The sequence below is a fragment of the Catharus ustulatus genome, chromosome 6 (assembly GCF_009819885.2).
Source record: "Catharus ustulatus isolate bCatUst1 chromosome 6, bCatUst1.pri.v2, whole genome shotgun sequence".
Classification (NCBI taxonomy): domain Eukaryota; kingdom Metazoa; phylum Chordata; class Aves; order Passeriformes; family Turdidae; genus Catharus; species Catharus ustulatus.
This window is the reverse complement of record NC_046226.1, coordinates 22,517,892-22,540,574: the sequence shown is the minus strand read 5'-3', so window position 1 is coordinate 22,540,574 and position 22,683 is coordinate 22,517,892. Positions and strand designations below refer to the sequence as shown.

Below are 22,683 nucleotides of genomic sequence, written 5' to 3'. Positions count from 1 at the left end.
CAAAATCTGGGCACAGCTTCTTCTATGTGCAGAGAACACCATTGCACACTGGATGCCAGGGGACTGGTCCAGCTCAGCTCCAGCCCAGGCTGGCAGACTAAGACAACTCAACAGCAACTGGACAAGAACTCTTGTGTTCAAAGTAGCAGGCAAAAGTGCAGCTTATGGCTGCCACAGACTCACTCTCTGATTTCAGGTGACATCTCCAGGTCTTCAGCACCTGCAGAATTAAGGCAGGAATTCTTCCTGCTTCCATCCTCTGTCTGTGGGATTTCTATATCCCAGGAGTTTCACAGCAGGGTTTATCATCCAACACAGCAAGGACCTTGTTGCAGAGGATAAAAGCACATTAGGCATGTTACATACACAGCAGTAACTGCTAACTGCCCCTCCAGGGAAAGAACGATTTTCTCTGAGCAGAGCGGAGCTCAGCCTGCTCCCCCTGGCTTGGGCTCCATGCAACAATGTTTTTGATGTTGCAGAAAGCCAGTAGGAAGCCCCTAGCATCCTTCACTGAGAGAAGTCACCTGCTGCCCCCAGGCAGGGGCCAGCAATGGTGCCAGGCAGCTGTGAAGCAGAGTCCCATGCTAGAGTAGCAGATAACCCTTGACAGATGTGCAGCTAGCACAAAGCAAAAGGAGCAAGAGACGAGGGGAAACAGCTGGAAACAGCAAGAGCTTGGAAGTGTTTATGATTAGTCCACTAAATTAACAGCAACAAAAAGTTGTGATCCCTGGGAAGCTTTGCAAATCCCTCTACTATAATTAGCTGCTGGCTCTAGACGTGGTTTGCCAAAACAATTTTTCAGCTGGGATGATGCTGGGCTTTTTTTACCCCTGCTTCCATGCTTAATACTCCTGCTTAAAGTGGTGTGCTGGACCATCAGCCAGTACCCAGCACTGGCCAGGCTGGCCATGGAATAAAACCCAAGGTCAGGGCTGGGGCACAGCCAATGCATTTGCTTCTCAGCACTGACCCTGAGGGTCTTGTAGGAGGCTTCCTCCCCTGTAAGCAGAACTTCACATATCCCACAGGCTCCAGATAGTCTTTCTTACCTGAGACTTTTGCAGCCAGACAACTTCAAATGCAAATGTTAAGAGAAGGAAGCAAAGCCATCAGGGCCCCCCAACTGAGCTGGGAACCCAAGACATACAGCATTAAACATAGTATCATCCCTCTCAACCGAAATAAATAGCAACACGTGCTTCAGCCACAACTGAATGACATCAGCATGACATATATAAAGTGCTTTATTGCAGCATCAGATTAAAGAATTCTTCTCTGTGAAATTCTGTAGGAATAAAAGACATTTTATATATATATTATATATATAAAACCCCAATAAACTTAAGGAGTGAAAGCTTAGAGATTCATAACTTAAACAGCAGTGGGCTGGACAGAATCTTTGACAGAATATAAAAATAAACACTTGCTTAATGTGTACTTTTCTCATGGTGTTCTGCAAAGCCTCACGGTATGTAAGGTGCTTGTATGAGGAACAACGTGGTTGTTTATCATGCTCCAGTTTGTGCCTGTATTGTCCAAACCACAGAGGCAGCAAAGCAGAGCAGCTCTCAACTAGATTTGTGGGGGTGTCAGGGAATAGAGGAGTATCAGCGCAAGAAATTTTTCTACTTGCCCTTGTACAGGAACTACAGTTATTACAGAAATTACAAGGTTTTTTTTTTTTTCTGGGGGTTAGACTGGTTGACATAGCCAGTGTAAAGAGGAGGATGGTAAAAATCCTGGGTAACACTCTTACTGTAAGAGCACTTCCTTGGAGAGCAGCCAGTCTAACAAACAAATTGACTGAGCTTTGGCAAGTCTTCTTCAAGACTGTTTGTAGAAGTCCTGCTTCCATGCATGGGTCCAATACTGAACACTAGGCATGTTCAACAGGAGATTTAAAGAAGTCTGCCCTGATGGTAAATAAACCCCACTGAGAGTTTGGTGATGTTAATGATGGTATATGGTATGGGAGTGGAAATACGCTTTGCCGAATGACTGCAGTTAACAAGCTCATCCTTCCATGGCTTCAGATGCTCAATTTGTTTGCTTCCATGCCTCTTGCTGAGGCTCCCTGGCTCCCAGAACCAAGTCACCAGATCACTGTTAACCCCTCCTGACCTACCTCTTTGCCAGAAACTAGTGAGTGAATGACCATCTGGGCTAGAGAGCATGTAGTGATCATGAAAATGTTCAAAAGTCTAGGTTTCCATCCATGCTTATTTGGTTGTCTTGCTTCTCACCATTTACAGAACACTGGTCATCTCAGACTGCATGTCTGTTGGGAAATGGTTGATGTCTGCCTGTAGTTTGATAGAACCCATATCCAGAGTCTAGGGAAACAAGGGTATAACAATAGTTGAGTAAGAATAATTCAGTGATAACTTCATTAATACTTTTGTTTTACCAGCTATGAAGTTTTAGGTATGGATGACCAAGAATGCAATATTCTAGCAGTAACCAAGGCAAATGGATTAACATACACTCAACAGATACAAAGACACTCCCAGAAAGACTCCCCAAAGAGTTTTCAGACCAAGGACATTCACTGAGGCTGGACAAAGCTCCCATAAGAAGGACAGACAGCACAGGATGGTCAACTAAGGACCTCTGCCACAAGTGTTTTGGTTCAAGAGTGCCCTGCAGAAGTACATGGAGTAGCTAGCAGCCTTGCAAGAAACCTCTAGTGTAGAAATGACTCCGTTCTTCTTTATGTGTGCTTGACTTTTATTTCCCCTGATGCATAAAATTTGTTAAATAAAAGCTATAAATTTTCTGCCAGTTCAGCAACTGAATGTCCAGGGATGAAGGTGCTCAGCCTAGTTTCTCTGCAGAAAAGCTTCCAAAATATGCTGGTAGACACTGCCATGGACCTGTGAAAAGCTGAATAAAACCAAGGCAAGATCAAAGTGCCAACAGAGAGCATCACAATCCCTGATCTGTGGACACCAGGTATTGACATTATCAGTACATGTGTGTCTTCCTCCTCTGGAGCCACAGTTGTGAGCCTGGCTTGGAAACGAGCCTGAGGCATCCATGGCTCGGTTTGGTTTGTCTGGGCTGCCTCCAGGTGGGGACCTGGGCAGACACAGAATGGAGCAGCTGGGGACATGGGCAGACTCAGCATGGAGCAGGGCCTATCTTGGCTCAGCTTTTTGCTTTTTGCTCCTCACCAGCAATGGCTTGAGCAGTGGCCAAGGTGCCTCCTGCCCCTACCAGGACTGTGAGTGGAGAACACAGGACTTTAGGCTGTGCCACAGGTGTTCCTGAGACCCTCTGGGACTGCCAAGGTCTGGTAGAGGGCTAGTGCCGTGACTTGCACAGATGCTACCACCTTGTTCCCCCAAGCATCAAGGCAGAGGGGCTGAAATGCACACAAGTGGTGTGTCCCCATGCTGACCTACTCTGAAGTCCATCCATGTGTAGCTTTGGCAGCCAAAAACCCTGGTGGCTAGGCAGTCCTGCCAAGGAAGCCCAGGCAGGCAGTGTCCTGCCCCACGGCCCCCTCCCCCAGACCCACAGACCCTAATAAGCCTTTCCCTGCTCCTTCCCAACCCTGCATGCACAAGCCCAAGGATGGGGGCAGGGGAGGCCTTGCCCTGTATGCATGGCTGGAACAGCCCTGCACTCTCTAGGAAGACCTACCCCCAGTTTCAGACATAAACCAGCATGTGCCAGGGCAGGTGTACAGACAAGAGCAGGCAGCCATGCTTGTGGCAGCTCCTCAGATGTGGTGTGAAGCCAGCAGGAGCTGAGCCCAACTCACCCTGTGCTCAGCTTTCAGACTGCGTTCAAAGGTCATAGAGAATGAAAGCAGACAGGAGCAGCCCCTTGTTCCCTTTATACTTCCCAGCCCCTGCTGCTCTCCACATGCCAGGCCAGGAGCCCTGGACTGCAGGACTGCCCTGGGTGGCACAGCAGGGACTGCACCACAATAACCTCCAGCACCCTCAGAAATCGGAGTGGGGCTGAGACACCTCTCTGAGGGGATGAGACAGACAGCACATCCTCCCCATTTTGCCTGGCACTACTGAGGAGCCCATGAGCAGGGTCAGGGCTGGCCAGGCTATGCAGGAGTGCAAGACAGTGGTGGTCATGGCACCTCTGAGAGTGGCCGTGGCTAGTACTCCTTGGCCTCCTGCAGCTGGGACAGGTACTCCTCCTCGGTGGGGTTGTCAGCACACCGCTGCCCATTGTTGGGGGGCCGGACAGCGTGATACCGGCTCCAGTCACCCTTGCAAAGGATCCAGGGCAGCATGTCCACCTTGTAGTGCAGCTCCGGAGAGAACTCGGTGCTGATGAGGTTGGGGACGCCAGCCCCCTTGCCGCGGGTGATGAGGCGGGTGTGCTCGTCATAGCAGCAGTGCTGGGCAGCCAGGGTGGTGCTGTCAAGGGAGAGCATGGAGCGCAGGCAGAAGCGTGCCGTGGGCTTGTAGATGTCCAGGCGCTCCTTGGGGCCGCTGGCATCCCGCCATCGGAAGCTCTTGCCCTGCTGCTCGTCGCGCAGGTTGACGGCGCTGTAGACAGCCTCCAGCGGGTAGGAGCAGGGGCAGCTGGGCAGGTCCGTCAGTACCTTGCTCAGGTACTTGGTGAGGAAGTCGCTCTTGCAGTTCAGCCACTTCTCACAGCTGTCCACCTCTGGGGGAGGGTACCAAAAGGGTGAGGGCCCTCTCTGCACCCCACTTTACCCAGCTGCCATTTACCTGAAGCCATGCCAACACCACCAGTGCAGCCTGCAATCACTAGGAAGAGCAGCCGAGCTCTTGGGATGAGCTGGAGACAGGCTCCACTCCCAAGGCAGTGACAGAGAGAAGGGGTTTTGTGCTGGGGTCAGCATTCCCTCATGGGAGAGGGCATGTGGGAGGCTGGCCTCAGCCACTGAACCCTAAAGCAGGACTGTGTGGTACTAAGGCTGTGGGAGCAACTGGGTTTCCCAGCATGACCACTGAAGCCTGCACACAGCAGAGGTTTGGGTAACTTAGGTCTGGACACCAGACACAGGACCCCTTGGCTGAGCCCTCCCTGACAGACAGCTACAACCCTCCCAAGGTCTGCCACTGAAGCCCAAAGTGCAAAGCAGAGGTAGAGGCTGACCTGAGTTGAACAGCTCCGTGGTGTTGTCGCTTTTGAAAGGTGTCTCTTCAGTGGGGAAGACCATTTCTCCTTCTGCTCCTTGAGACAGAATAAAAACAAAACAAAGAGCCCACTTGAACACCAGCAGGAATGGTGTTTTCTTCCCTCTGTGTGTGCACCAGACACCATCCATCTCCCAGCCCCTCTCCTGCCACTTCTTTGGTAACATGGCCCTGTGTTGGGAAGGAAGGACCAGCAGCAAGACTGGTCCAACAGAGGCTGCTGGTTATGTAAATCCCAGTGGACAGAGCTGGCGCTCAGTACGCCTCAGGAAAGGATTTAAAGCTCCCAATGTGAGAGAGGTGCAAGAAGTCACACACCAAATTTGATGCCAGCTCTACAACCCCTGGGCCCCACACAGCTGCCTGAGGGAGCCATGAAGCCAAATCACAGCTTCTTTGTGGAAACATGGTCATGTTTCCATGGTCATTAGCCCTGATCACAATAACTAATGCTTGAAGCATGAGCAATGTCCAGCCTGCAGCAGTGGGAGACCAGCCCACAGCAAAATCAGACAGTACCCAAGGACTGATATGGCCAGGGGCTCACCAGGGCAGTGTGTCAGATCACACGTCCTCGACTCTGTTGCTGTGCAGGCATAGCCACACGACCGGGTCCTCTTCTGGTTGCCACTGCCACAGGTGATGCTGCAAGGGGACCATGGGCTCCACTCCTCCTCATCTTCATAGTCTGTGCATGGCAGGGAAGAGGCAGAGGGTGATGGACCTTAGCAAAGCTTTGGCAGGAGGGGAGACAACAGCCACCTGGGACCTCCCTCAGCTCTGCCTCCATCCCTGAACAGGAACAGTGCTGCCTGGGGCACATGGAGGTGCCCAGCCATGCAATGCAAAGGGCCAACCCCATCCTCACTGCCAGCTTCAGGCAAGCAGCCCTGAGTAAAGGCTCTCATTCTCACAGCTTTGCTCCCAGTCATACCAACCCAAACAGGTATTGCTGCCCAGCCCCACGTGGCCTAGCACACTGGCCATGATGCTGAATATCGCGTATTAGCAAAGGCTGGCTGTTTTTGAGGTCATGGCCAGGAAGCTGCAGGAGGGAGCTGCTGAGCTGCCCTGGCCCATCTGCCCACTAGAATCTGCCATCTAGCTCTCTGCAGCTCCTCTCCTGGGGGTCACCCAGGTCTGTGGAAAAGACTTCTGGCACTGATGTCACTACAGGGACCTGAGTCAATGGCAGCAGCACTCGTCATTAAACATTTACATTGTATGTCTCATGTCAGCATGGCTAGAAGGCTCACACATGCTCCAGTATGATTACATGCAAGGCCAGTTCCTGCTGGGACACTGCATGTCTGACTGCTGGCAGCCCCAGCTCAGTGTGCTGGCCTTGCTCCTGAGCATGCTTGCTTTTTTTATAAGTAGGAGCTGAGCACCAGTGTGCTGTGATTCCTGGTGCAGGGCTGCGGGCCAGGCAGGACAGGAGAGGGCATTTCTGGTCTGCAGGGCAGCTGCAAGTGCCAAGAGAACTCACCGTAATTATATTTTTCCTTAAAGATCCAGTTCTTCTGCCCGGGCCATCGCTGGTCCCAGTTACCACCTACTCCACTAAGCATGGACTCCTCCTCATACTCCGCTGTGTAATCTTCCTCTTCATCATCATCCTCTTCTTCTTCCTCCCTGTCCCCTACAGCCAGGTTGTCATCCTCTTCCTCCTCTTCCTCCTCCTCTTCATCTTCCTCCTCCTCCTCTCCCTCAGCAGGGTCAGTGTACTCCCAGAAGAGGGGCCAGAATAGGTCCTTGTGAGACAACCACTCAGAGGATGTCAGAGACCAGTCATTGCTTGTCTCCTTCAACAAGTCCATCTCCATCTCAGCCTGAGGATCATCCACCACTTCAATGGTCACCTGGTGGGCAGATATGAGGCAAGGCAGTGAGCTGGGGCACAGCCCTTGCACAGACCCATTAGACCATGCACTGGTTCCCAGCCCAAGAGGTCAGAGACACTCTGGGCTGCAGGACTGTATAAGAAGTACAAGTGGTCTCTCCTCATCCAGAGGGACTGAGTGGGGACAGAGTGGGAAGCACAGGGTGGCTGGTGATCACCCACAGGGGCCAACGCCACCCCCAGAAATTGAGAGGTCACCCATGTTAGGAGGGTTTACTCCTGCTCTGTGAAGAGGGGCTGGGGAGGGCAGGGGAAAGGCTGTGAGCAAATTCCTCAGTCAAGGAGCTCCTCCATGGCAGCTATCTGCAGCTGGTAGTCACCAAGAAAACAGAAGAAAGCAGCCACACAGACCCTGCTCTTAAGGAACCAGTTGAGGCTGGACAGCACCACTTTCACCACAGCGCTCACCCACATCCCCCCGTGGCCTTCCCAGACCCACTCCCCACCTGGATGTTGGGGTTCTGGGCACTCAGGTCCACGTTGGCCAGCCCTGGCAAGTTCTGCAGGTCCAGCATGAAGGGCAGGCTCTCCTCCTGGCCAGCACCACTGGGCTGGGGCAGCGCTGGGCTCCTGGCAGCCTGCTGAGCCAGCCCTCTGCGCCGGTGCCGCCGCGGGCCAGCCTGGCCACTCCGCCGCAGCCCTCGCGCCTTGCCCGATGGCGGCAGCTCCCCGTCCCCTGCTGACCGGGGGCTGGAGGATGCTGAGACCTGGAGAGGGAAGAGTCAGAGAGGACATGTCTTGAGGGTGGCGGTGCAGGGCAGGGAGCAAACCACTACCCAGCAAAGATGGGTCTGGTCTCCTGTCCCAAACAGTTTCCCCACCCCATCTTATTGCCAGCATCAGGATAGCAATCAACATGTTAATCAGTCAAGTTAATACCAAGTGCCCTGTGCTGTGCCAGTGCTCAGTTCTGCTGAACCTACAGGTCTATTCAGACTGGTACTTCCCAACCCCATGACCACCCTCTCTGCACCCCTCTGCTGTCCCATTACCCATCTTGCCTGGCTTTCCACTTCTCACGACCTTTTTAGCTATTTCTCAGTCCCTGGAAATGGGTTAACAGCAAGGATTGCTTCTGGTCACACAGTTACCACAGGTCATGTTTAATAATTTTATATCTTTATATTAAAAGTTTATATAAAAAGTTTATGACAAAGGGGAAAACCTCACCCAAATAAATTGTTCTGTGGTATTGGTGTTAGGGCAGATGGCTTCAAGCAACACAGGTTTAATTGAAATTTCTGATGGTGCCCAAAGGCTACCACAAAGACAGAAAGAAACTGCTGGCAGATATAACCCAGCTACCTTTAGCTATTCGGGAAAGGGAAGATGCCCAGCTAAACAAGTCAACAAAACTCAACTGTGAGTGCTGCCAGTGGCTCTAAGAGCCGCTGCCGCTCCAGAGGCACATGGCTAGCCCTCCAGCTCCAGGAGGAGCAGGGGTGGCAGCAGGCAGGGAGCCGTGCCCAGGGGTGGCAGCAGGAGGGAGCCTTGCCCAGAGGCAGCAGCAGTGCCCCGGGGGCCAGGGAGGCGGCCAGCAAACGCTGCCAAATGACCGCGCTCGCACCGCGTTCCCACCGCGTTCCCACGTTCCTCGTCCCGCACTCGGCGCGCACTGGCACGAGAAGCGTGGGGACTCCAGGGGCCAGCAGGCTCCAGTGTGCCCAAGAAACCCGAGATGGGAACAACTGGCAAAGCCCCCCCGAGGCACGGGCGTCCTTGGGAAGGTCTGCAGGGCCCCGCAGCTCAAGGCTGAGAGCAGAGGTGCCCGAACTCCCAGCATCTCCGCCAGTGTCTGCCTATTTCTGGCTGCCCAGCTGAAACCCCCTTTTGTTCCCAAGCTCTCACCCTTCGCGTCAGCCCAGTCGAGAGCCGTGGGATTAACGAAGAGCATGGAGCGCCCCCTCCCCACGGCGCCGGGCGGAGGGGGGCACGCAGAGAGGCATTTCTACCTGCAATTAGAGCCAGATGGTTTGGGGAAGGACTCCCCTCCCTTTCATCCTGATCACTGGAGCACTTCAAAGGCAGCTGGAGCCTAGCCAGACTCTCATGAGCGCACACAGCCCGTCCCCAGCCCTGTCCCTGTACATCAAAGCCCACGATCCCTCCATCCCCGGGGGAGGGAAAAGAGCAGCAGGGACGCTGCTGGTCCCTTGGCTGCTGCCCAGGGCAGGCTGAACGCAGGGAAGGGTCGGTGACAGACTTCACCAGATGGGCCCGGAGGAGACAGGGCTGCAGAGAGGACAGAACCTGTGCTTCCCAGAGACAGCGTTTGGGGCTTGTCTCTCTCCCTGCCCTGGAGGACTCCTGTGTACTGCTGGTAGCAAACCCCTGCCTGCATACACCTTCCTCTCCCAGCTCCCTCTGTCCCTATCCAAACCACAACGGTTTTGGGAAGAATGCATGGGAATGGTGCCTGGCTCTGTCTCAGCCTATTTCCCAGTGCCTTAGCCCCTTGATAGGTCTCCTGTCATGTCCCAGGAGTCCTTGACAAGGAGCAAGGAGCCCAGGTGGGACAAAAACATCAAGGGGGGCTGAGCAGGCAAACCTAGCCACGTCCTCGTGCTGGCTGCACGACACTGCCTGCTGGTGCTGGGTTTGCTGCCAGCTGCACATGCCCAACACAGCCCCTGCACAAGCGACTGACAACAGCCCTGCAAGGCTGGCGTACCTGCCTAATTTGCAAAGAGCTTATTGGGCTGGGTAAGCTCCTTCAACACACAACCCAAATTTCATACACATGGAAAGTGAGGTCTCCTCTAGCAACAAGAGCTGAGCTCACCCAAGGACGCCAGAGCAAGCAAGCCAGGAACAGACTCAAAGTCTCCAAATTTGCACTCAGTGTCTAATTCAGATTTTACGCCCAAACAAGCTCAAGAAATTCAGAGTACTGTTCCCACAGGGAAAATGTAAAACTGCTCCAGGGGAACTGGCTGCAAGAGTCTTGCAGGGCAAACAGAGCTCCCAAGCTCCCAGATATTCTAAGCTCCCAGATACTCTGGAGGCATAAGCATGACAGGGGCAGCAACCCTGGATGACCAAGAGCCCTTCAGCAATGGTCACTACAATGTACCACCCAACGCTTCCCTCCTGTTGGCATCTGCATCGCTCTGAAGCTTTGCTGGGTTAAAACCTGTCCCTGCATCAGATGTCCCTTCTGTGTAAGGCTCAGTGTCCTGCCCCAGACAATCAATCCGTGGATTTAACAAGCTCTTAGAAGGCTGGGTGCTCTCTGAAGGTCAGATGCCCTCCAGGCATCAGATGTGTCTTCTCCAAGTCATCAAGGTTCCCTGACAGCCACACAAGCAGCTGCCCCTGAGGTTTGCCCTCCTGCTGCCTGACACCCACCCTCTCCTCTGCACTGTCCCAGGAGCAGCTGGATAAAACCATCAAGCCCGGAGCTAAGCCACTGCAGTGGGCTTAGGGAAGACTTTGCTTGTCCAGAGGGAACACTCTATTCCCCTCCTCTCTACAGAGCACAGGAGAAAGCCTGCAAACCATTGCAGCAGCTCCCTTCTCTTTCCACCACCATGGAAAGCAGAATGTAGTGCTGGGAAGCCATCAATGTCTTACAGCCAAGTTCCAGCCTTCTGTGATCAGCCAGCACCAAGCAAAGGAAAAAGCTGAACAAGGAATTGCCACAGCTGCTCCTGTTTACACTTGGCATATCCTACCTGGCTGGGAATAAGGGTTCCCAGGGCAGGAACCTGAGAGGAACTCTGGCGCAGCACTCAGGAAAGAGCATGGACTTTCCATTTGTGAAGATCATGTTTTGACTGAAGGCTATAAGCAGGATCACACCTGCCTACCTACCAGCCCAGGAGCCCTTCCGTCATAGCCCAGGCTGTCCCATATGTGGGACTGACCACTGAAACAACTTGAGGCACAAGATTAGAAGAGACATTTGGAAGGGGAAGTAACTCATTAGCAATTCACCCCAGAGTCATACCTACTCTTTACATAACACGGGCAACAAGGTATGTGGAAAAGGTGTGGGAAAAGGCCACACATCATTGCTCTAGAGATTAAAGGCTGACATTTTTCCATTTTTAGTCCATACACCTCTGTAACAATTGCTCGAAAATCTGGAGATGATAAAGAGAGCAGCCACAAAAACATTTCAGGAGATGGAAAGACTTTTCCAGTGAAAGACTTGTACAATTCAATTTGTTTGTCATGCTGAAAAAAGAAAGCAATGACTCAGTTTTCCAGTTCTTTAAGGCAGTAATCCATAAGGCACCAGAAACTCTATAATCCAGAACAGAAACACATAATAGGAAGCAATGTGCTGCAGTCAAAGCCAAACAAATTTAACTGAGGAATAAGGATTGTACTTTTAATGCCATAGGTAATTAACCTCAGGAACAATTAACTAGAAAAGTGACAATTTCTCTCGTGGAGACTGTCAAACCCACTGAGCTCAACACATGAGTACTGCAACTGCACTAGGGCAGAAATTCAAGGCTCCAGTAATTTCTTCTGCTCTTAAAATTTGTGATTTTGCCAGAAATGTCTGTAAGGCTTTGAACTAAATCTGAGTTAAGGAATCAAAAGACCAATGTTCATGTGCTGCAGCTCTTACCATTAGAGACATGACATTTCAGATTCTACAGCAGTTTAAAACCTTAAATGATCATCAGACTAGCTCCTGTGCTGTACTGCCCTTTGGCAACCAAGGACACCACCACACTGCCACTTACACAACTTGTTCCTCCAGCACATTCCTCAGCATCTCTTTAGGGCATTGCAAGTTGCCAGAGTACCCAACAGCAGTGCTCTTTGTAACAACATACACTGCTGAGCAGAGCTGCCCCTCACCATGGGGCTAAACCAATCCAAGTACATTCGAGAGAACTCCCCTGGCAGTGAAGCACTGCTGGAGCTCGTGCATCAGCAGGCAGTGGAGCAAGCAAGTCACCAGCCCAGGACAAGCTCAGAGCATGCAGCTTCTACCCACACCTATCCCAAGCCAATTATCGAGCACATAAACTCATTCAACTCGAACCAAAGGAACCTGTGCACACGGCAGTCGGATCAGAGGCAACATTCAGGCTGTGCTTTGGGCTTGTTAACACTGCAGTGAAGAAAATGACGTATTTGCTAAAGGCCGGTATCACACTGAGCTATAATTATAAGGAATGGGGGCTTTTGTTGCTTAATCATTACTGCTTGTGTTAGGTTTCCTTTGAACAGTTTTACCATGGTGTATTGAAACAAGAAACCACCCGAAGAACTATTGATCTTTTCCTGAATAGACCTTCCTTCTCTTTCCCCCAAGCTCTCCCCAACATTATTTTAAAATCTGTCTGTTGAAAACTTGCCCACTTATGAATTAGTCAAGTACTTCTTTTTTTTCTTCATCCATAAAACTTTTCTTTTTGTATTTACCTAAATGGGCTGCAAGGATCTGGAGAAAGTATTAAAAAATTATCTTTGGACTGAAACTGGGGAGGAACAACTCCAGAGCAGGATTTTACTATAAAGCCATACTATAAAGCTATGGAAGTAGAGAAAGTTGGTTGCATTAGAAGGAAGCCCAGCTTGTCTGGGCTTAGCTGTGGGGCTGCAGTTTGCAAAAAAAGCTCATGAAAATTTTTGCTGGTGGGATGGGGAGAAAGGAAGGGTTTTCTAGTGCTAACAGATAACACTGTTGTCTCTTTAAAGTAAAGTAAGGTTGAACAGCAGGGTAATCACCAGGAACAAATGCAGTGTGCCATGATGCCTCCCTCCCATAGTACATGCTTTCTCCTCTATGAGGCACTGCTCAAATAAAGGGCTTTTTTAGCCCAGCCAGCTGAAACCACTGAGCCTCCTGAGGGCTGTAGTTTGATCCTCCTGGCTCATAACCCATCCACCAGCACATAACCTGTCTACTGGCAGTCTTTCAACCAGATGGAAAATCCATGGGACTCATATTAGGCAAGTGACCTCTGGCATCCATCAGCTCATCACCCACTTAAGGGATTTCCCAGAGCTGTGACAGAGCACAGCATCTTCTAGAGGTGTCAAGAGCTGGGTGGGCACCTATGAGATAACAGGGAAGGCAAACACGCTGCTCAGTTCCTGTTACTGTCTGTAAGTCCTCCTGTGCCACAATCCCAGCCATCAGATCCAGGATATTTAGATTTACAGTCAGGTGGCTTAGCAGGAGCTATCACTCAGGATTTTGACATGTGAGCTCTGGAAGATCTGCCCTAGGTAATTTAAAGAAGTTAACACCTCCAGCTGCCTCCCTCTTCTTGTGATCTGGGTTACACTCCTGCCCACAAAGGGGCTGTGGCACAGGTGAACAGCAGAACGGAGACTTCCCAAATGCTGTGCAATCCAGTCCACCTCAGGATCAACTTACATGGGTGCTGGGTAGGGGGTGGTTATTGGTTTATTTGTTCGTTTTTGTTGGTTTGTTCTTTTTTTTTAATAAAGACTCCCTTTAGGTTTTAGAAGAGTTCTACAAGTGCTCATGGAACAGACAAGGCATTTGGTTATCATGCTTATGTGGGCAGATCCTGTTTCTGACAGACCAGCAGGAGCCAGCAGCAAACTGTGGGCTGTGCAGATAATTATTACGCCCTCATGATTATAATTTTTATGCAGTTATCAAAATACTTCAGATCATATGGTATCACTTTCTTTTCTAACTAGCTTCATTCCAACTGTCTTGGGTAGGGAGCTGCAGGAGGCAGCATCAAAGGCTTCCTCAAGTTTCACACTTACTTTCATGTCTCACAGTTGCAACAACTGTAATCTCAAAACTCTTTCCAAGGTCGGTGACTCAGCTGCCCCTGAGGCAGAGCCAGCCCTGCAGCAGAAGACACCACAGCACAGAGAAGCAGCAGCACGCAGCACCGCGAAGAGCAAGGACACAGCACTGCTGACTTTGTGCAAGACCAAAAATGAGGAGGTTGTCCAGACTACTGAGAATGCTGCTCACTATGCATCCAGCTGGCACAACCCAGCTCCACTCGGCTCTAGTGTGGGTGTGCTCACGAGCAGTTTGCCCATGGCATCCTCACTTCACTGATACTTGTGGCACAAGGAGGAGAAGCAGCAGACTCATGGCCTTTCACCTCACCGTGTTGCCCTCCTCATGCAGATCATGATTGTTTCACTGGCAGATGTTTCTCTACCATAAACATTTTCTCCCTCTTTAAAGAGAGACCAATGTCTTTGTCTGCAAAACTCTCCTTTTGCAGACAAAGAAAATTACATGCTCCTCAGGTAGCCCGTGGCAAGGCAAGGCAAACATGGGGGTCTCCCCTGTCATACTTGGAAAAGACTCTCAAGAAGGTTCACCACAGCTCAGCTTCTTCTCCCCACCTGTCCTGAAGGGAGAACTGTTCTGCTTTCCACAGATGAACCACATAGGCCTTGTAGTGGAGTAACTGGAGCTTATCCTTGGCACCACTGATATGTCCCAGCACAGCAGACGGGGCTGTCCTCACACTAGACTTTGCCCAAGCTCCCAAGGGCCAATCCTTGATGGATGTCTGCTGCAAGGACACCAGCTGGTGGCAAGGCACCCATCACTTGAAGACCCTGAGACTTGTGCTCAGTCATGGGTGTGGGAGCAAGGCCCCCACAGAGACTGCATGGAGAGGTCCCCCAGAGAGATGAACAGACACACATCCACATCCTCTGGTGCTCTCTGGCTAATGCTCCTGCTAGGGCACATGGTTTCTGTTAACATAGTTGAGCAGTAATACACATAAACTCCCAGTGCATCAGAGGGAGTCACTGCTAACCTGTTCCAGCTCTAAACTCCATGTGCTCCAGTAACCATTAACTTGTTTCAGCTAATGATCTGCATTTGCTAGTCTGCACACCGTAACCCTCCCACTGCTCCAGCTGCTGCTTCCTTGTCTGCCACAGCCCAGGCAAAACTGCAAAAGGAAGAAAACCCCAAATACCACAAAGCAGGTGTAGAAGCAGACAGGTTCAGATCAACACCAGCCTCCCCCTGTGGGCTAGAAGAGGTGGGGGAGGGAATCACAGGCAGGAGGGAGTGCAGGGGGCACCTGCTCCCCTTGTCCCACGAAGGGTGAACAGGTTGCCCCTCCATGCAAGCACTGGGGCAGCCAACCAAACAAATGCAAATGCATCAGAGATCCCTTCAACAACAGGCAAAATGGGCATCTGAGCCAGACTTGGAGTATCTCCATGCCCTGCACAGGAAGGGATCCATCTTGTCCTCCTGAAGGGGCAAAACTGGGGTGGCCCTGAGCCAGCCGCCCCCTACCCCAGGTGCTTGGCTGCAGCTCCCCAGCCTAGGGTCAACTCCTCTCCCCAGCCAGCTTTGATTTTAAGGAGCCAGCAACCTTAGCATGTAATAAATGCACACAGTCTCCAGACGGGAAGGTGTTGGGAACTGCATACATGAGGACACCTGTACAACACCTTGTCTCAATGGAGGTGCTCATGGTATGGCACAGTGCAGCTGGATTCCCCTGTGATTTTGGCTGCTGTGGGAATGGCTGTGTGTGAAGGGGACGGCAGGGAGGACAGCAGGAGGGAGTGCCAAAATGTTAAGGAAGAGAGCACATCCCACAGAGGCAAAGAGATACCGACTTTCCACATGGGGCAGCTCCCACAGCAGCTCCAGGCCATCCAGCAAACATTGCCCCCTGAGCCAGCAGGTACCTGGGGGCTCAGCTGCTGGGAAAGAGCCGGGGCTGCCCTGCTCACCCCAGGCTAGGGCTGCCAAGGCTGGGAGGGAATGTGGCTCACCTGAAGGGCACTGTACCCATGCCATGTGCCACCTCCTGTTGAGCCCTGCATGGTAATGGTTCTCTTAGTCTGGGACATGTTCCCACATAGTCCTTGCAGCCCAAGTCCTGCAACCAAGTACCAGATAAGACCCTGAAAGACCAGGCCAACCACTAGCTCCTAATTCACGATAAACCCACGTCTCAACACCTCTTCCCTGCACACATGGATGTTTCCTGGCTGTCCGCAGCCAGGTCTCTACCCTGTGCCTGTCTTGTGGTGCCAGAGGACAGCAGAAGGCAGCAATTTACTGCATTTTGTTCCCTTTGAGGCTGTATCCTTGCCCTGGAGACTAAACCAACCTGAAACCCAAGAGGCATTGGTGCCCTTCATGCCAAGGGCCACTTAGGACTCAGAGGCAGGTAGGTCACCATATTTGTGGTGTCTTCATCACATAAGTGCTGAGATGAAAGTACATCTCAAACAACTTCTCAGACAAGGCCCCAGAGTTCCTACACAGAAGAAACATGGAGAAACTGAATTGCTTGGAAGCAACACCATGCAGGCTGACTTTTACAGCTAGTCACATAAAAGCATCAGGCTGCCCAATGAAGGTTCCTTGCAAAAACATTCTAACAAAACAAACAAACAAACAAACAAAAAATAGACCTTACACTGCACTTTTGCAAGTTTCTGTCTGAAACAGAACTGATTTAACACTGAAATATGCTGTAATCTCTTTCTTGCTCCAGTATATTATACAAAACCCTAACCTCTGGCTGATAACATTTGCTTTGAAGGAGTTGGACAGCACAGGTACACCTTGCTGGCTGTCTGCAACTCAGACTGTCCTCAGGCTTCCTTAAGGGAAATATCAACTTCTTGTTTCAAAGTTTATTCTCAGAGGAAGAGTATTTACTGCTACTGTGGACCAGTTTGCACTCCCTACCCGTAAGACACTGACAAGAGGAAAGCAGGAATTACCCTTCAGCACACTGCCTCTATCACCGCACTGGGAAGGATCATGGCTGGAGGCAGGATGAGTCCCCCAGTTTGACAGTCTTAGAGGAAAGCGCCTGCACAAGCTGGACAATTTTGGGAACCCAGAGAGAGTGCAGGGCAATACCCTGTAGGGTGATTTATGCCTAATCTCTTCCCCTTACATGTGCCTTTTACAGGAACCCCTTTGATTGTAACAATGGGAACGCAGCAGACCTATTTGTGCAGTGGAAATGGAAGAAGCCCCCTTGTTGGGCAGCTTCCCTACACCCGGCTCTCCTTTGTTTCTGCTGCTGTCTCAGCCCCAGGGCGGGAGGGTTTTCAACTGTGTTGACTAAGATAATTTGGCACTTCTCAAAAGGGAATTTGCTACAAAGGGCGAAGAACCTCCCTGCGCACAAAGAGCCCCTTTCAGAGCGGAAGGATGCTTCAGTGAACGTTTTGTACCCACAAATCCGACCTCCGCCAAGGACAAAGCCAGGGACAAGAACGCTTAATTGCTGAAGAAATGAAAAGGTAAAAAGCACATCCTCAGGCAAAATGACTCTGCTACTGACACAGCCCGCAGCGGCGGCGGGGATCCGGCAGCGCAGGCAGCTGCCCGCTCGCAGCGCAGCTGGGCTCAGCCCCGCAGGCTGCTCCCCGCAGGGCGCGCAGGGGCGGCACAAGCTGGGCATCGCAGCGCGGCGAGACGCTCTGCCGAAACTCAGACGCTCCTCTTGGCCAGAGCCCTAGAGGAGTCGAGACGGAGCAAGAGCTGGGGGGAGCACAGGGCAGGCTCCCGCAGACTCTGCCTGTGCAGCACATCACCCCAGTGGGTCTCCCCAGCCCAATGTGTCTAGGCTACATTAGGGCTCCCAATCGACAGGGCTACCCCGACTTACAGCCTCCTGACAAACCCCACTCAAGCCCAGCTGATATTTCTTTCCCTTTAACATTTTTAAAATCTAGTACAGCCACACCACTTTGGAGCTCCTTCACTCTCTGCTGTTATCTCCAGCCAGGTATCACATCACTGCTAAACATTTAATTCTTAAATTATTTTTTATCAAGTGTAGACCTTCAGTTTTACAAGTAGTTTCCCATCGCTTTTCTCACTGCCTAGTTTAACTAGTAAACAATGTTGTTACACTAAAAAGTGTTGTTGCTTGTTTCCTTATTTCTCAGGGGCCAGGTGCCAGTCGTATCAGGTGCTGCACAAACCCACTGAAAGGCAGCCAACTCAGCCTTTATGCTATGTTTGATATTTCTTTTGTTGCCTTCCGTTATCTCCTATCTCAGATGCCAGGTTTGCTTTGCTCACAGCCTCAGACGAGGGGAAATCCAACAGCAAGTTCCAGCCTGGATCTGCCTCCTGTCCCAGCCCTGCAGTAACACTCTGGGTGCTTTGGGAGTTTGCTGACGTTGCTCTTGGGCTCCTTTCTCACCAAGCCCACCAGAGCCGACTAGGTTGCCTGGACCCTCCATAAAACACTGCTGGCTTGTTCTGCCCCACCCTGCCAGCATCAGGATGCTCCAACACTCCCATCACCATTTCTGCCAGCAGGATTATTCCTGTGCACAACTACAGAAACTCTTGTGTCAGTTCACACAGATTTCACACTCCTAAAGTTTACATTTGTAGCATATTAGTACTGCGGCTGTTTTCTGTTTACCAGAAGAGCACCATAACTGATTGGTATCAGCTGGAAAGAATCCAAACATCTACTAATAATGTTCAGAGCCAATATTTTGAAATCCAGTGAGTTTTTCAAGACATATTTTTAATTTATACCACTTACCTTCATAAATAAATAAACTGTTGAGTGATGTGATGAGCTGTATCTTGTCTCCACAAGGGGCACAAGATTCTCCAAATATTGTTACCCAAATCTGAAGAGCCACTTAACAGTCAGTGCTCCATCCTGCCACATTTCTGCCCACATCAAAGTATGATGCATCAACCTGCAGAAGCACTTCTAAAACCCTTGCTGTGCACCTGTCTGCTGCTTCTGAAGCACCTGCCTTCCCAAACATCGCCAACAAACCCTCAAATGAGCAGGTATCTTCTCTTGTTAAATTTGAGTCACAGCTTGGAAAGAAAACTGCCTTTCAACTTTTTCATCCTGCTTTTTTTACTTCTAGTCAAATAGACTGAAGAAAGAGCAAAATATTCTCACTACATCTGTTGTTTACCTGAGCACAATATAATTCAGGCAAAGCTTTGCTGACCAGTATCATTGCTGAGATAATGTAAACACAAGTGCTTGCTCCTTTGGTAATGGCTGGAAATACTGGATCCTGACTGAGGTACAGGGCTTTGGACACTCCGATGAGGTTAGCACCCAAAAATAAAGCATGTGCTCCCTCCATCCTTCCTACAATAATAAGACTTCTTATCTCAAAAACTTTACTGGAAAACCTATTTGTTTTAATTTTTCTAAACTATTTTAGTATAGAACTGCAACTCTAAAGCTCAGCACAGACTATAAAAATTTCCATTCAATTCTAAACCAAGGAAAAATGTTTGTTTTAAACAAAGTTATTAAAGTAAGTCCAAGTTATGTAATTGTTTAATGGTTTTGATTGTCTATCTCTTCTGCTCTGTCATTTCTACTTTTCTCCTCACAGCCCCCTTCATCCTACCCACATCTGTAGGGCATTACCCATGGAGTAACCAATACTCCAGCTGTGGCTGCCCTGCTGCCATAGAGACAGGACGTATCAGTGCTGCAACAGGAACCATCTGTGTGTATGACCCAAAATCACTCTGGATTTTTTTTAACCACCGTGCTGCTGTGCTTGTGCTCTCTGTTTTAGTTCAAACAGCTGGGCATGACTACTCTAAATTGTCCCATGCATGTACTAGAAACAGAGGATTTCATCCCAAAACACAGCTAGGAGACACATGCCAATACCTACTGCTTCCTCCCTGCCATGAGAACTGTGCCCCCAGTACTCTGAGGGATGCAGGGTGCACCAACAGACTGCAGAGGAATCCATTTTTCAACTTCCTCCTTGCTCCTAACCTCCACCCTCAAACCTTTGCCTATACCCTTCTTGCATGTTTGTATTTCTGCAAGAAGCAAAGGTCCCGGGGACAGAGGCCGCGCTGTGTAAGTGCCGTGTGTGATCTTTGGCTGGCCGCACAACGCTCCCCATTCACAGCCATTCACAAACCGCGACTGACAGCAGCTCACGCTCTCCCATGTATTTTAGATGTCAGATAAAGAGGAGCCTGAGACTGAGCTGCAGGGTCCCGTGGTGGGGGCACAGCTTCCTAACAGACAGCTTGTCCCTATCCTTGGTCCCTGCCACAGGGCTGCGATACCTCCCTGGATTTCAAGTGTAAATCCCTACTCTTCTGCAGCTGAAGACTGAGGTCACTCTGCCTGACATTTGTCTGGCAATTGAAGCAGCTTCTACATCTATGGTTGAAGTTTCACTAGCAAAGTACAGCACCAACATAGTATTACCAGCACTGCACCACATCATCCCCAGCAGTTCTCTTTGCATCTGCTCAGTCCACGCTCCACTCACAACCATCACCAGGCTTGACTAGTGGTACTTGGCTGGATGCAGCCTGTGCCCTCTCTTGCCCCTTGGCCAAGCATTCCATGTGGCAGATTCCCTCCTCACACTTGTGCCCTGGGCTTCATGCTGGAATGGAGTTCTGGTGCATCCGAGAGGAGCTGCCAGCATGACTCCTCCACAGATCAGACCCTGCATTAACTTGCAATACGGTGTATTCCCATCACTTTGCACTCCTCTCCCAGTCTGACTGACACTGGGGATCAAATTTGCTGCTTTCCATACTATTGCATATCGCCAGCGAGGACTGAGCTGCTCTTACCCTGTCCTGCTCAAACTCCTCCTATCGCAACTTTTCTCAATCTTTCCTTTCGCCTACTTTTAGCAGCAGCATTCTTCGAAAGAGTACTTTTTAGACACAGCTCTGCTGTCTGAATGACTTTTCCTCCAGAGAACAATTTCAGGATGGAAAACAGCCTGTTTTAACCATCCAATAGTCTTTCTTACTACCTGCTGTCCTGATAGTTTCTTTCCCAATCCATTCCTGTCATCCCCATCAGGTCCCACCAGTTGGCTCCCAGTCCCTCATTGCCTGCTGAAGTTTCCCCTTCCACAGTCCGCGCCCGGCAGCCAGCGCGGGCCAGAAGCCGCACGCAGATGAGCTGACATCCCCCGCTCCCGGCCGAGGGGCTCCCAGGGCCCTGCCCCGGGGGACGCGGCGGGGCTCAGGCTGCCGGGATAAGAAGGGAGCATGGCCGCTCCGGAACCTGCCCCGGGAGCGTTTCGGCGGGGAGGGGAGGAGAGATGGTGGCTGAAATCCATCGTGTCTTAGGTTTCTGGTAGAGGAGATTTGGCATGCCTGGCAGGGCACCAGCTGCTAATTTGACTGCGGCCGGACCCCTCTCTCACACCTGGGATGCTGGCCTGGGATCTTCCCGGGCGCTGGGTCACGGCATTCGGCCCCGAACTCAGAAAGCCTAAATCATCCCCCGTCCTTCAGCCACTCTGCAGTGAGAAGATCCGAGGCTTCCCGAGAATCCCGCAGGCCAGGAAAGGGCTCTGCCCCTCAGCGAGTGAGGAAACAGCGGATAATAGGGGGTGCTCCAAACCCTACTTCTCCCCTCTGCTGCCTCTCTCCCCGAAGCTGCGGGCGGCCGGGCCGTGGGACACGTGTTGGATGCTGATCCCGTCCGAGATGCTCAGCTACCTCCTAGAGAGCCCCAGTGATCGCCCAGGTGACCGGCTGTCCCCCTCAGCTTTCCCGGGCAAGGGAGGGGGTGCAGAGGCTGAGGAAGAGCTCGCCCTAGCACCCTCCCGGCGCTCCGTATTCCCCCAAAGATCGCCGTACCTCCGCCAGCTTGGAGCTCCTCTCCTTCGGGCTGTTGCTGCGGTGTTTCCCCCTCACGGGCAGTCCTCTCACCGCAGCCAGGAAAGTTGTCAGGAAGACGAATCCGAGGATGAGCACGACTTTCCCTCTAATCAGAGGCATCTCTCCCTTCCTCTCTCCCCACCTCGCGCGTCCAGGACAGGCTGTCTGGCAGCACGCCCGCCCTCAATGCTCCAAATCCTGTCCTCTGAGAGGAGCAGTAAAAACGTAAATATATATATTTATATATACATATATATATATATATTTATATGTATATAAACCACCGGAGCCGGGAAGTGCGGTGCCCCGCGGCGCGGGCAGGGGCCGGGGCAGGGTCTGCCGGCCCGGGCCACTCCGCTCCCTCTGATCGCTCTTGCAGTTTGCCGAGCACTTTCCGCTGCCGCGGCTCCCCCGGCTCGCCTGCCGGTACTGATGCTGAAGGGTAACTCTGAAAAGCTTCACAAATGTGTGCGGGGAGGGAGGGAGGGAGGGAGAGAGCGAGCTTCTGCTCCCCACCCCACTTCCTAATCCTTTCGGCAATCCGATTTCTTTTCCTCCTCTTCTCCTCCCCTCGTCGAGTCACTCCCCGGTGGTGCCGCGGCTCTGCAGGCAGCGCCGGGCACCGGAGGGCGGGCGGGAGGCCGCTCGGCGGGGAGAGGCTCCTGCTCGCATGAAGCGCGCCCCAGCCCCTCCCGGGCGACCGCCGCGGCTGCCGGCCCCGGGCACGGCCCCGCCGCGCCCCTGCCCCGCTCGGAGCCTGCCGGCACGGCCAGACCTCCCCCCTCTCCCTCCGGGCGCTGCCCCCTCCGGGGCGCCACCGCCCGCTCCGCTCCTCCCCTCCCGGCAGCTGCATGGCCGGGGCGGCCGCCGCCCCCTCCACCGGCGGTGCCCGCGGGGCGCTGCCCCTGCGGCGGGGCCGGCCCGGCCCGGGGCTCTTTGTTCCGCGCCGCGGCGGCGCCGGGCTCGCACAAGCCCCGCGGCAGCGGCAGCCCCGCCGGGCCAGCCCCGCCGCCGCTGCGCCCTCCCGGCGGGGCGGGGCGGCCGCGGGCCCCGGCGGC

General features: G+C 52.0%; 1 protein-coding gene across 1 annotated transcript; it reads right to left on the bottom strand.

Moving 5' to 3' along the window:
- Window positions 1–1,282: 1,282 nt before the first annotated feature.
- On the bottom strand, window positions 1,283–22,222 carry ISM2 (isthmin 2). Its single transcript, XM_033063902.1, has 7 exons — window positions 21,910–22,222; window positions 21,605–21,830; window positions 7,491–7,751; window positions 6,631–7,003; window positions 5,689–5,829; window positions 5,101–5,178; window positions 1,283–4,644 (listed from the first exon to the last, which is right to left on the bottom strand). The coding sequence occupies exons 2-7, from the start codon at window positions 21,743–21,745 to the stop codon at window positions 4,127–4,129; spliced, it is 1,512 nt and encodes a 503-aa protein (XP_032919793.1). The 5' UTR covers window positions 21,746–21,830; window positions 21,910–22,222; the 3' UTR covers window positions 1,283–4,126.
- Between the last annotated feature and the right edge of the window lie 461 nt (window positions 22,223–22,683).